The 14,994-nt window shown below is 35.9% G+C and overlaps 1 protein-coding gene and 1 long non-coding RNA gene across 2 annotated transcripts in view; both read right to left on the reverse strand.

The window, feature by feature from the left end:
- The window catches only part of LOC117104142, a 52,493-nt gene extending 49,187 nt beyond the window's left edge, over positions 1 to 3,306 (reverse strand). The window contains exon 1 of the long non-coding RNA XR_004444706.1: positions 3,168 to 3,306. This is a non-coding gene — a long non-coding RNA (uncharacterized LOC117104142). The remainder of the gene's footprint in view (positions 1 to 3,167) is intronic.
- Positions 3,307 to 9,486: 6,180 nt separating this feature from the next.
- LOC117103726 (ethanolamine-phosphate cytidylyltransferase-like) overlaps positions 9,487 to 14,994 on the reverse strand; it is a 20,223-nt gene continuing 14,715 nt past the window's right edge. Inside the window, exons 8-12 of the mRNA XM_033244331.1 lie at positions 13,543 to 13,619; positions 12,710 to 12,787; positions 11,486 to 11,617; positions 10,643 to 10,731; positions 9,487 to 9,613 (exon numbers count right to left, since the gene is read on the reverse strand). Coding sequence (XP_033100222.1) covers positions 9,487 to 9,613; positions 10,643 to 10,731; positions 11,486 to 11,617; positions 12,710 to 12,787; positions 13,543 to 13,619 — 503 coding nt within the window. The remainder of the gene's footprint in view (positions 9,614 to 10,642; positions 10,732 to 11,485; positions 11,618 to 12,709; positions 12,788 to 13,542; positions 13,620 to 14,994) is intronic.

Here is a 14,994-nt window from a genome sequence, read left to right on the forward strand (position 1 = left end):
CTTATGGTCGTTTTAGTTTCCCCTTAGCGATACTACTTTCTCCTTAAGGTACTGTTTTTAACCCTCTTCATTGTTTTAGTTTCCCCTATGGATACTTCTAAGCTTCCTTCCTATATATATTATATATATATATGCTGTCTCTTATACACATCTAGATGTGTATAAGAGACAGTATATATATATAAAGCCTTGTTCAGACTGTCAAAGTTTTGTTTGACAAGAACATGTAATGTGCCTATGGTCATGGTCACTGGCTACAAGATTTTGCTTTTCACTTAAAAATCTACTCATAAACTTGCCCCTTTCTACGTTTCGAACCTTATTCATTTAACGCTGGCAGGCTTGCTCTAACTTAAAATTATGAATGTTTATTATACTGTTTTTGAATGTTTTATAGTGATTTTTTATTTTATATTATATTTATGCTCCCTGCTATTGGCTTTTACGCTGTTGGGTAAATGAAATAAAATATAAAATATATAAATAAAGGGAAGATGCAGAGTAAAGCTTTCTATTAAAAATATGTACAGCAATATGATTATGTATTATGTCGACTTTATTGGTAAAATGTTCACAACCTGTTTAAGTTTGGTAGTAGTAGAAGGTCTACCATCACAATTGGTACTGAAATTACACAGAGTACTGTATATGGAGGTTACTGATATCTACAACGAAAGTACCTCGCGCGAATAAGCACCCAGTTTGAATAAAGCTCCCCGTTTGAATAAGCGTTCCCCCCCCAATAATCCAATTAATCCTGGGACTGTGGGTGTTGGGTGTTTTGAGGTGTGGAATGGAATCACATTCCCTATAGAAAATATCAAAATGAGGATATTTGGATATTTATCTTGGACAGATGAGAGCTCCCTGGACAGACAGTATATTTCCAACCTCCATCTTCTTGTATTTGTCTATAGCCTAGTCCTACTCCTTTTCCGACAATTTGCACCTTTTACACATTCTCATCTGAGTTTTCAAGAAAACCTGCAATGATCATGCCATCCTGCTAATCTCAATCGGCAGATGGCCAACAAGCTAACCACCACCACTAATTTCATCTGCTATTCTACTGTTATGTAATACTGTACTCACAACATTCTTATCATGACAAGCCATGCTCTCTGGACGATTATCTTTTCCGCCGCACCACCATTCGTAATTTGTGGTTTCCTGATGTCCTTTATATAATCGTTTTTCATTCAAACTGTGCCTTTTAAATTTAATAAGTTCTTATAAGACCCCTCGATTTTCTTCTATTTCCATAAGCGCCCCCTCAATTTCCACTCTGTTTTGATAAGCGCCCCGTTCGAATAAGTGCCCCGTTTGAATAAGCGCCCCTCAAAAAGTGCAAAAAATATTTTAAGTGCCCAGGAGCTTATTCGCACGAGTACGGTATTCAACGTTCCTCAGTTTTTGCGTAAAACAACTTTTCCTATCTTTGAAAAATAAGGTCTACTACAACATATCAACAAAATTGTTTCCTCCTCAGCCTGACTTTAAGAAAGGTGATAAGAGTTCACCTTTACATTACAGACCCATAAGCTTGACTTCCATTTTGTTTGAAAGTACTGAAAAATTTATTCAAGATGATATTTATATAGGCATTTGGAAAATATTAGTTTAAAAGACCAACAACATGGTTTTCGTAGTGGGTGTTCTTGTGTTACGCAACTTATTGAAGTGACTATCCAATGGACATTGTGGCTTGATCAAGGTAGATACCATTTGACTGTGTGTACTGTACAGTACCGTTCATAAATGCTGCACGTTTTAGACGCATCGGACGCATCCTGAATTCGTCCACGATGCGTCCTGAATACGTCCGAAATCTGGACGCGTCTAACGCTAATAGGGTAGACGCGAGTGCGTCTAAATAACAATGTTTAGACGGTGTAGGCCTTGAACGGACGCGTCATGGACGCAAACAGGACGAAAACTGGATGCGTCTGTTGCGTCTAAAAATTTGCATTTTTTATGGACGGTACTGTACAGTACTTCGATTTTCAGAAGGCCTTTGACAAGATACCTCATAGTAAATTAATTTCCAAGTTGGAATCTTATGGCATTTCTGGTAATCTTTCATGGATTAGGGCTTTTCTGAGCTATAGAGGACAGAGAGTTGTAAATGGTTGTAAGTCAGGGTTGCGTAAAGTAACAAGCGGGGTTACCCAAAGTAGTGTTCAGGGGCCTCTGTTATTTGTCATTTTCATAAATGATGTGTAAGAGAGTATTTCTGATTCTTTAGTAAGGTTATTCGCCGATGTAACAAACATCTTTCGTACGGTAAGACAGATGCTGATAGAGTTTCTCTTCAAACAGATATTGATGCTCTTTACAGTACCAATGGTCTCTTCAGTGGCAGCTGCCATTTAATTTGAATAAATGCAAAGTGATGCATTTTGGATTTAATAATGCACTATTTAATTATATATTGGTGATGGAAATTCTAGAGTAGAATGAAATGGGTGGAACTCCTTCCTCAAGAAGTTGTTTGCACTTCATCAGTACTTCAGGGTATAATTCTTTGCAGACCTAACGCAAAATCTAACAAAACATAACCAACAAATTTTCCCAATGTGCAATGTTAAAACAACATTTTTAAGGATTTGATGATAGTTTCTGCATGAGAAATGCCTGAAATCATAAACTTTGAAGGCTGATTTCTCATATATAGTTCTTTAAACAGTTGTGTGTTTAAACGCTTGTAACTTCATAAGGAAATGTCCGATTTGAATGATTTTTTACCATTTTATAGCTATTATTTTACTCTCTAACACTGTATTGATAACTCAAAATCGTTTTTTGCGACGAGTGACTGGTTTGGCTTGTCTTTGCCACATTTATTATATTTTATTCATTAGGCACACAAAACATCCACCATATTGGAACGGATTTCATTCATTCATTTCGTTGCCATTACCGTTGTTGACGAATTTTATTCACGTTGATCACGGGTGCACTGAAAAGCAGCATTTAGCCTGAGACTAGGTCATATGGTCAGCGGCCCTAGCCTATTATAGCCTAGGACCTAGCCTAGCCTATAGGCTATGCCTAGCTAGTATATTAGGCCCGCGGAAAAGCAAGAGCCAGGCATAGACCTACCGCTCCCGAAGACTGTATACCCATTCTAGTATAACTTAAAGATACCAGCTAACATGAGTACTTACCAGAAAATAAATCACGTATTAGTAAATATACTGCCTGCACTTAGTAATCAAAACTACGATTATGAATATGACGATATCTTCCAACAATTCAACGTAACTCCGAACTCAAGGTGTTCAACACACGAGTGTTGCGTTTACGCACGCCCAGTAAATATTATAGAGGGCGCGATTCAGTAAATTACTACAAAGGGCGCTATACTGATTAATTGGATGTTTAAATCAAAACAGAAAGAACAGATAATACCGTTATTATGAATGGCAAAAGAGAGCACATCCAAATTCTCATTGATACATTGTACAACTTCTAAAGACAAATCATGAACTTACAAACCGTCCTATGATAACATGATTAAAAATAAAAAGCAGCCTAACACTTTGCTAAAATTGAAAGCATGCACAACTACTCCTTCAAACAGAGGCAGAAAACAATCATGGTCGGCGAAAATTTGGTAGAATTGATCAAGTTAACCTATTGGTGACCAAACCATAACTCTGATGGGAAAGAATTCTGGAGTTTATGAATACTGCAAACTAAACCAGTTTTTTTTGCAAGACAATAAATGGACACTGAAATTTACAGAACGGTAAGGAGATGGAAAAACGAAAAAATTACGAATAAAGAAAAGATGGATAGATCAGTCTCGGTGTGGCGCGAAAGGGCCCCAGTGCAAGATAATTGCCGGGCTCTTTGATGTCATAGGAGGATTCCCTAGTTCTCTGATTCATCTTAAGAAGTGCTACCCCCTATATACTCCTAAAGGTTAGCGAGGTTGTTTTCGACATCGGTGGGTGGGGACCTGTCGATACAAATACCGATAGCGCAATGCTTTTTCGGGACTGTTTTAGTTTAAGTACCGTAGTTTAAGTCAAAATTATTTCTTGTTTTCTTTATTTGTTTTGTAAAGCGCATTGAAGCTTTGCGGAATGCGCTAAAATAGATATGGAACTATTACTATTATTAGAAATAAATACTATTTATAATTAGATTAGGTATTTTAAGAGGGGCATATTCGGTTTCAGCAGCTGTTAAGCTATTAAAAAGAATTGGTGGCACGTAAAATTAACCAATTGCAGTGGCAGAGATAAGGGAATTCGAATAGAGGGGCCATCAGGAAGGGATTTTCACAGGTGGACGAGGAAGACCACCTCATCCACACCATGGTTGAGGCTGAGGTAAGAAAATTTATGATTATAGCACCTCTAGAAGGGCGGAAATGGCACTTTCAGACTTACAATGAATATAATTTTCTTTTCCCCATATTTAAAAAAAAAATCATATTAGGGGTACGTCGGGCAAGCCGGGGCCCCTGCCTTGAATACACTAATGAACATAGTAGGCCTCAATATTATTATATTAAGGGTTCCGCTGCCGGTTTTTTTTCCCTCCAAATTTAAGTTAAGCAAAAGATAATAATATCTTAATTATTTTTAGGTCTATTTATGAATGGGCCCGCCCTAATAGCCCTGAGTCCCAGTGCTTTGTACTGGCTGCACTTCCCGTACTGGGATGGATGACCTTAAAGATGCCTTCCAGTCAAGCCGAAAAATCAAAAAAGAGCTCCGGAGAAAAATGTTAGTTAAAGAGAGGAAAGAGGAAAAAAGGAGTGCTATTTACCACTTATTTACACCAACCATGGTAGGGCTGAGGTCGGCGTAGCGGCGTGAACTTCAGTTTATGCAAACCCCCCGTCAGAAATTCTCTGGATCCGCCCCTGGTTTGATGTCGAGGAACAAGAAAGCACTAAAAGATACATTATTTTCTCTGCTCTGCCTTTTTTTAAGGGTTTCCCAAAATGAGTAGTTAAATCAAAATATTGCAAGATAAAAGCACTAAAAATACACATAATACACAAAAATAGAACATAAGACTTGGTAAGATAACTTGCATTTAATATCAATAACAAGAATTTGTTAGCCTGCACATAAATATTACATCATTATTTATACCTTTGCATCCGTGTATCTATCAACCATACATAGCATGTGTTTACGACTACTATTAAGTATTTGACAAAAACATGTGACATGCCTAAATAAGGTCACATCATGACCATATATAGGCACATCATGACTATATATGGAAACATCTGAAAACCTTCATACATTGAATTAAAACATTGAAATACAGATCAAAACATTTCAGTTTAAATTGCAGAGCTTTTAACACAAAAACCTTCAATTATTTACAAGTAAATTTAAGCATCTATGCAAAGGGGCATAGGCTAGGCCCTATAATACATGGAATTGTTTATGTACCTATTTGTTTATAAAGGAGCTTTCGCACGATGACGGTAGGACGTAGAATGTAATGACGTCACTAAAAGTCATCTGCGCATGCGAGAACGTTATGCAGAGAAAGTAGGACGCCAGGTAGGACCAGGACGGTCACGCATGAGTGCTCTATCTTGTATTTCTAGTCCAGACCACCACATATTTGACAAAAATGTGACATGCCTAAATATGGTCATGATGACCTCACATCATGAATATTTATAGGCATTTCATGACTATATATGGCATAAAACAGTTTTTTGCCAGATAAAATGAATTTTTTTAATGAAAATAATAATATGCAAATCAATTAGAATACTGAATTTTAGTCTTGAAGTTTTTGAGCTTAACACAGAGAAAATATATTTTATCTTTTGAAAAATAAAATTAAACTTTAATTTATCTGTACCCATTGAAATACAAACAATATTTGTTTCCAACAATAATGTTATAAACTATACTAATTATTAGGTGGACTACCATCCCAGGGCATCTCAATACAATCTAAAACTATTAAAATTCTATTGATTGAATGAGATTTCCATATTTTTCATTTTGATAGACATGATAAACTATTAAAAACCAATATAATTATAACACAGAAATTGGAAGAAAATCCAGATAAATATTAGTATTAAATACATTCCCCAAACAATAAGAATTAAAGATAAGTATATTTGCATATTTAGAAATTGGTAAGATAAAAAAAAGATACACATGAAAAAGAAATAAAGTAAAATTAAGTAAATGAAAGAAAAATCAAAGAAACATAAGAAACAAGGTAATCGAAAGCAAAAACAATAAAGATAAGGAAGTATAAGAAAGAAATCGGAAAGGATAGAAATGGAAAATGTAAGGAAAAAGTAAGGAGGAAGGTACATGACAGAAAACTGAAAGAAAGTAAATATACGGCAAGCTAATAAAATAGCAGAAGGTAGGAAAAAGAAAGTGAAAAATAGAGAAGCAGAACAAAAAAAAAGTGAAAGATAAGATTAAGAAATATATGGTAAGCTAATATTAGAAAAGCAGAGAAGGTAAGTTTATTTGCATTATATTTGCATAATAAATGCAATTAAATGTATCGTTAAATAATATTAGGCTATTGTCTTTTTTTTACTCTAGGGTTTTGGTCAGTTGCAGCTTGTCAACTATTCAGAGAGTCAATGACAACCACTTGTTCTGTTGATTTCAGGACAGTATTTATTATAATGTTATTGCAGATATACTAATAAAACCCAATTAAATTTATACCAGTACTGGTGTATATGGTACAAAAACACCTCAAACTGTGATAGATATGGTGAAAAATACAAAATGGTTCTTTCTCATATTCTTAATGGAAATTCAAGGAAGGATGCCATCTTTGCCTCATTGGTACAACAATAAGACAATCTGAGGGGGTCACTTTTCTCCATAAATACTTATAGATTAAACCCAATATTTTTAATCAATATGAAATGTATGAATGTGCCTAAAATTAAAACTTAAAGATAGGGCAGCTTAGCTCAGTCGGCTAAACTGGTGGTAGCCACAGTGTGTGGGATGAATGGAGATCTATAGGTCTCTGGTTCAATTCCCATCGCTGCTCTCAACTGGAGGGCTGAAATAATTCAAGTTATGATAGCGCACCATCTTTCAGATAAGACGTTTAACCCATTGGTCACGTGTGGATTATGGCCTGTGTGCACGTTAAAGAACGAGGTACACTTTTTGGAAAAGCGTAGGCGATTGTCTCTCACTGTACTGCCTAATCATCACCAGAACCCCATTGAAAATAAGTTATTGTTAGACTTATGTGGGTTATCCTTGGTGTTTACCCTGAAAATAAATCCATTTATCCAATGGTTCTGTATTTTATATAGCGCCTTCAAATATCCTTCAAATTAATAATAGTAACAGTATAGTAGCAGTAGCAGTAGTAGTAGTAGCAGTAGCAGTAGTAGTAGTAGTAGTAGCAATAGCAGTGTTTGCAGTAGCAGTAGTAGCAGTAGCAGTAGTAGTAGTAGCAATAGCAGTGTTTGCAGTAGCAGTATGTAGCATCACCTTTACTTTAACATCAACTAGCAGTTTGTATTATTGCACTGTATGAGGCCCAAACATTCACATTACCCACAATTCCACTAATAATAATACATCACAAACTTACCCCGGTATTCTTAAAACAAACTTCAAATTTACGACATTTCATATAATTAAAATGAACTTGGACTACAACTAAATAACTTGCTTGTTGTTGTGGTGACAGTGAATCTACAGGCCTAATATATCATACATGATAGAAACAATCAAAATTAGCTTTCAAAAAATGACATTACCATGCTTAGCTTGCCATCACCACAAAAACAAAGACCGTGTTGCTGTCAGTTCAATTTTTCTAGTGCTTCAGAGAAAGCAACATTTAAATAACGTACTTCTTTAGTGTTACATAGTAACTATTAGTATAGTTATTTTTATGAAAACAAATATTTTTAAACAACTTTAGTTAGTTTGATCTTCATTTAAGCCTGGTTCTCATGAGAGCCCTAGTATCCGGATCAGGAGCTAACCGTTAGCGGTATCAGGATGAGCGTATTTCTATCATCATCCAATCACACGTACGCGTTTACAATTTCCAGTGTCTTATTGGCCAGTGATTCGATCACCATATTCTTGGTATCCGGATCGGGATCTTAGTTGTATGGATGCACGGCAGCTAACGGTTAGCAGGATCCGGATCCTGCTAACCGTTAGCTGCCGTGTGAGAACACAGCCAATGTCTTAAGACTCAAACTACATTTGTTTATGGACACAAATTTTGTATTCATAAACTTAAATCATAAATTTAATAGCAGTTGAATTTGCAACTGGGACTAGTTAAAGTTGGTCTTCAATTACAGTTCGTTCTAAAAATACAAAAAATTGAACCCATATTTATGTCACCAGTGCATTTGTGCAATATATAGCATTGCCATACGTTACCTACCGGACTGTCTAAAAACGGACCCTCACTGTGCCTGACGGTCGTTGGCCGACGCGATTCTAAGAAAAACGCATCAGCACGATGCACATGCCACAGACCGTTTTTATTGATGATCTGTTTAGACCAGTTTAGACTGCCACCAACAATTAGCAGATGGTTTTCCTCACTTTCGCAAGTAAGCAAGTACCTCCCAGATGCTCACCTACTTTCAAAATTCATGATGTTTGCATAGACTGGTACAGTGTTTTAACATTTGTAAAACACTATGTTTCAAAGCTACCTGTATACTTCCAGTTATAGCCTTTTTCAAAATTATAAATAATTTCATTTTATTGCTTATATAATATGAAAATAAAGTTTATGAATTGAGCTTAGCAGAACCTTGCTTTAACCAGGGTTTAACACTTGAAAGTGAAAGTTACATTTAATCCTTTACTGCCCAGGTCAGCACGATTAACCGCTGAATTTAACGGGATACGGTTGGCGTTTTTCGCTCGAACAGGCCCTAAATTGTAACGCAGTGAGCTTAATAAACATTTGAATGTTAGTCGGACAATTGGGTCTTTCAACTGGAGTTGGATTCGTCGGCCAATGGTTGTACGACAGTCATATAACGCAGTGAGCTTAATAAACATTTGAATATTAGTCGGACAATTGGGTCTTTCAACTGGAGTTTGATTCATCGGCCAATGGTTGTACGACTGTCATAAGGCGCAGTCTTATTAACATTTGAATGTTATTCGGACAATTGGGTCTTTCAATTTGCTACTTAACCATAAACATACTCTAATATGTTAAGCACTGATGGCAGAAACACAGTCTATGCAAATTTATTATCAAATTTAATTTCTAAAAAAGATGTTCTTTCAAATCATCCTGAAAAATTTTTGGATAAAATTGTTAAAATATTTAGTCATTAACCTACTATCACAATATTTATATCTTTATCAACACTTTTTATCTCAAGTAGACCTGCTTTTAAATAGTTGGACACAAATATATTATTATTATACAATTCCATTTGATTATAAGCAATCAACTTAATTTAAGCATTGCATTTTCATTTATAGAAAACAGCATCAATATTTTTTATTTTTGGAAATTGGATTCTGAATAGTGTTGAAACTGTTGAGCATTTTTATTTTGTTCCTCCATCATTTCTATAAGTCGTATCTCTTTCTGTTCCTTTCTTTCATTACGTTCTTGATAGTTACGCCTAAAAAAAAAAAATTTTGCACATTGAAAATTTACTTATTAGACAACAATTTCATATTGGTCCAATTTCCTAAACCTTGTTTCAATAAAATCGTTACAATGTCGCTACAGTAATTGCTATGTAACTGTAACCGACGCAACCTTGAAACCTCCCCGATACATTGCCAACAAATCTTGTTTATTGAACCAATTTCAACCTTCCAGATTTGTCGCTGACAAATTGTAACAACTCACTATCAGTAACGATATGCTGGTAATAAATACTATATGATATTCGGAAGTTGTAACTTTTGCAAGAGAGGTTTATGCGGTTTCAGAAGCTAGATGAAACCAAGTCTTCTTGACAGTGGCGTATCTAGAAGCCTTGAATTGAGGGGCTGATGCGGGGCGGGAGGGTGAAGTGGGGGGATGCTTGATGATCAGTTGAGGGGCGCTAATTTGCAAAATATGGTGATTTTAGGGGATTTTTTGGGGGGAGCGTGGGCCCCCACGCCCTCCCCTAGATTACACCACTGCTTCTTGGACAAGGACTTAAAATAGAGGTCCAGCGTACACACCTGCTTTTGCTCTTTGAAGAACCCATTGCATTTTTTTGAAGAGTATGGGGGTTACACCAATCCTATGGTTCATTTCAGCCCCTCTAGCATGTAGCCACTATATAAGCACCTCTTAATGGCAGCTAGGTAGTCACGGACCATGCCCATAAGCAATTCAGCACAAAGAAGCTGCAAGTTATGGGTTATTCTCCTACCTCTACATTTACCTGTTATCTAGCAGATGTAAGCAAATTTCTTACCCAAGATATTTACCATCAGGGTTTTGGATATTATCCAAGGATTTGGGAACAAAACTATCTCCAGAGGTAAGAAATTATAGCGATAGGGGAACTTTTTTAAGGATGTAAACATTTCTCAGCATCAAGGAATAATATTCCTCCACTGGCAGGTTATTCATCACCACTGATATAAAATTCCTCAATAAGTTATATTATACTCTAAAATAATAATAATAATAATAATAATAGTTTCACCTGTTTTCAATGATCCTATCTACAATCTTTGAAGTTGACATATCATTGCAGCTATCAACCAACTTGAAAATACCTTTATTGGTTGGAATCTGTTGAACACATCAAAATAACACATTATCAGCATACAAGTAAGTGTTTTAAAATGTAAAATCGATATTGGCATACATGGTGGTGAAAATAAAAGAAGTACAAAGTAGGCGTGGCCTGGCGACACTCAAATTTTTTTTCAAAATTGTTCCTGAGGACAAAGCCCCCAAAAATTTTGACAATTTAAGGGTTTCAAATGCTTATTTAATTGATTTTATAGTCAACTAATATGTATAAAATAATTTTTTCTTTTCTCCTTGACAAAATGTGGTTTTTCTCCACAACAATGGCTCAGCTCTTCCCAACAGACGCCACCCCTGCACTCACTCAACCAAAACATTCACCAAACATGCTTCAACTTTGACAATATTGGAATGATTTCAGATAGAGTTGTGGCTATCATGGTTATGTCAACAAAACACTACAAATTTTTTCTAATGTATTTTCTGAGCTCTCTCACAAAGAAACTTCTCAGTGACCCATGTTGGGACAGCTTGGTGATTCCCTTTGAGTGTATGAAAAACAAACATAAAAAATTAGTAGATTTTTTATTTCAGTAAACTTTACTCATATTAGTATACTGAACAAATAAATTACTATTAAAAACTACTAAATTGTTTACTAATTTATTTATTTATTTTTTTTGTTTAAGTTAAACTAGCAACTTTATGAGTGCATTATGTCCTAATGGTTCTAGTACATGATTATGGGAACATGGCTAGGAAATAGAATGTAGATAAATAGAAATAAACTTACTTCATATGGATTTTCGCCTGTGGCAGATGGTTTGGTTGGTGTCATTCCATGAGCAACTACGTCAACCCCAAAATGGTCAAGTAGGGAATTGGTGACTGTGTAAGGAGCACCAATAACCACTTCATTTACATACTGAAAAAAATATCCCTTTATAAGTACTATTCTGTACCAATATCTCTGTATAAATTTCCATTTCAGTAAAATTATTAACTACACTACTACAGTGGTGTATCTAGGAGTGGGCAGCCTAGCGCCCCCCCTCACATTATTATCAGGCCTCTACTTCACATTCGTGCCCCTCCCCCATCACCTCCTCAATGTTAAGTATGCCACTGCACTACTAGCACCTATGTCTTGTCTGTAGTATATGTTGAGCATTTTGTATTTTTGTGAAGGAATTTCCACTTATACTGTACCAGGGGTGGGTTAACAATTTTCCCAACACTCAACAATGTTCTCCACAAGAGCATTTGTACTGTCGCTATAGAATCTGACACAAGTGGTCATCCAGGGGCGAAGTACTACTAATAAAAAAATACATATAAATGTCTTTTCTCCTGATGCATTGTGTTTTTGCTCCCAAACCTTGATTTAGCATCCTTGTGCCTAAAACACATTATATCGTCATTGCGGACTTATAAAATCCGCATACGCCTTAAAACTAAAAGAAAATGCATACTTTTGGAGTCCGTACTGAGCCCAAAAAATCCGCAATGAAAATATAACGTGTTCTAAATATAAGAACCATTTTGTACCTTTGAAAAGTTGGTACCTCAGCTCCATTATTTAGGACCACCTGGTACCTAAACAAATTCATATATTAGGATTGGAAATGCAGTAACTTAATAACTTATCCATTATATTTTACTACGGTACCATTTAGTACTAAGGGATTGGAAAGATGGTACATTTAAAAACGAATTAGGAGTTAGTTAGTTAGTTAGTTTATTTATTTGTTTCACACTCTCAGATTAAAACAGAGACCAGCTAATTATGTCTTATGAATGAAATACAGGACATTTTTAAAACCCAAGCAAAAAACATGAATAAAAATGTTTTAAAAACAGGATATACAAACATTTCTTAAAATATGATTTACTTAAACACAATAGACTGCCGTAAGGAGAGGATTTGGTAGGCAAATTTAGCTACCCTATAACAGTTAGGATTACAGCTCTAATACAAATAACCTTAGGATTAATTATTAGAAATATGTTATCTTACCCGACATGCTAACACACTTAACGTTCGTTCATGCAAGTTCATAATCGGGTAATTGCCGCACCAGTATCGATTCACTTCCTAAATAAACATAGAAAAAAGGCTAATTATTAATGAAGTAGTAATGTTCAAGTATATTCACTTAATAGAATGTTATTTTTCACTTAGCAGGATAATATAAAAACAGTAGAGCAATAAATATTATTAGTCTAAGGCTATTTTCTGACCTGGGAGATACGCCAGACGTAACTAACACCAGGTGTACATTAATCTGTGGTGTAACTAGCAAATGTTCATACTGGGTAAATAACATATGGCTACACTAGTATTAGCATGAAATATACAAATATTTTTAATCATGCATTGTTTTTCTGTTTACATCTAGACCAATTGTGATTGGTCAAATCATGGCTGGGTTCAAAATCATTGATGCATGACTGTCGCCACAACTCAGTAGCATATGCTAATCTGGTGCTGCTGGTAGATTATCGTATGCCAGTGACTGCGTCTTAATACTGGCATTTGCTATGCTGCGCACAAGTTTACAACACTTGATTTACATTACGCTAGCGTAACTTGAAATTATTAAATTCAAATCAAATGTCAAAGTCACACAAAGTGGTAACATAATAAAGTGGTCTGGCAAAGATATGTATTCTATCAAATATTTATTGCACTTTGCACAAGAAATAATGAGCTTGGAATTATATAAATGTAACTTATTATTTTTATTATTAAATCAAATGTCAAAGTCACACAAAGTGGTCATATAATGAGGTGGTCTGGCAGAGATATGTATCAAATATTTGCTGAACATATATTTGCAATTGACTAACCTCATCTGTATGCAGACCAACAATGACGTAATTCCCAAGTTTACTAACTTTCTCCAGGAAATCTACATGCCCAACATCTACATTTGGTAAATTTAAGGATAAAATTATTGCATAATAAACAGAATAGTTAACAAATATACAGTATTAAATACCACATACACAGGCATCTGATTCGTTTAAAAGCTGGTAATAACTTGTATGTAGGTTTGAATGATAGTTCATAAATTCCTGGAGTTAACTGATAGTACTTTTTTGCACTGTCGTGTTGAAAACTCTAGGCTCCACTTAAAATGTCACTGTGTATATTTATGACACGCAAGGCGGTAAAGAGGACTGTGACCTCTATGACAAGAGATTGGCACCTTTGATCACGTAGGCCTAGGAAGTAGGCTAGGCTTAGGCCTATTTTTTTGGGGGTACTCTTTTCATTCCTTTTTTAAGCCTCATACAATCTATATATGAGGTATATAAAACAAATATTAACTGCTCTAGTTTCGGGAAAGTGAAACATAGTTTCTTGGTGATATGGAGACCTAGCCTACTATCTTTCCTCGGTCCTTCAGCCCTCGGGAAAGAGTAGTAGGCAACGGTCTTCACATCACCTCAACACATTAGATTTCACCATTCCCCTCATGAGCAGTCAATATTTGTATACTATCAATTTGCAGTAGTTTAGATGGGGGGGGGGGCTGAGTTGGCTAGGGCACCCACTGAATCTGCCTATTCCAAGTGAATATAATATGACCATAAAGGATACGGAAAAGGTCAAAAGCACCAGCTGTATAAACTATCTTGTCGCCTGGGTTCGGATCCTTACCCTCAGCAAACTGAATTATCTTGTTTGTTGTTGGTAGAAACTGAGAAATACCTGTGTAAGGACTCTTCAAATTTGAGCACTGTAAGATACAAAGCATTTCATAATTCAGTCAATTTACAATGGATTTTTTCGGAGTGATACACACTAAGAATAAACAACAAAAATGACTTATTTCCAGCGGAATCCTTCTGGTGGTGATTGGGCAGTGCACCGGGAGACAATCCCCTACTATTTTCAGAAGAGTGTACTGTGGTTTTGAACGTGTACGTGGGCCATATTGCACACAGGACCAACGGCCTATTCATCTCATATGAAAGATGGTGCGCTTTTAAAACTTGCATTTCAGCCCTGCAGCTGAAGCACAAGAGAGCAGCAATAGAATTTGAACCGGGATCCAAGAGATCTCCAAGGTTCAGCGCATATGCAGTGGCTACGATCAAAGAACTTAAATAGCAGAAGAATGAGCTGCTCCGCGTATTTGCATTAAAATCGATGGAACATTCGCCCTCCTGCGGTTGCAGTAAAATTTGAACATTTTACTAAGTGGAGAAACTAAAGGAAACAAACGAACAAGAGCAGCGCCTTTATTATTACTATAGAGCGCCGCCGTGCGGATGAGGTAAAATTGCTCTCCG

Source organism: Anneissia japonica, unplaced genomic scaffold, assembly GCF_011630105.1.
Source record: "Anneissia japonica isolate Jap-2015-1 unplaced genomic scaffold, ASM1163010v1 scaffold1065_len1792383_cov172, whole genome shotgun sequence".
Classification (NCBI taxonomy): domain Eukaryota; kingdom Metazoa; phylum Echinodermata; class Crinoidea; order Comatulida; family Comatulidae; genus Anneissia; species Anneissia japonica.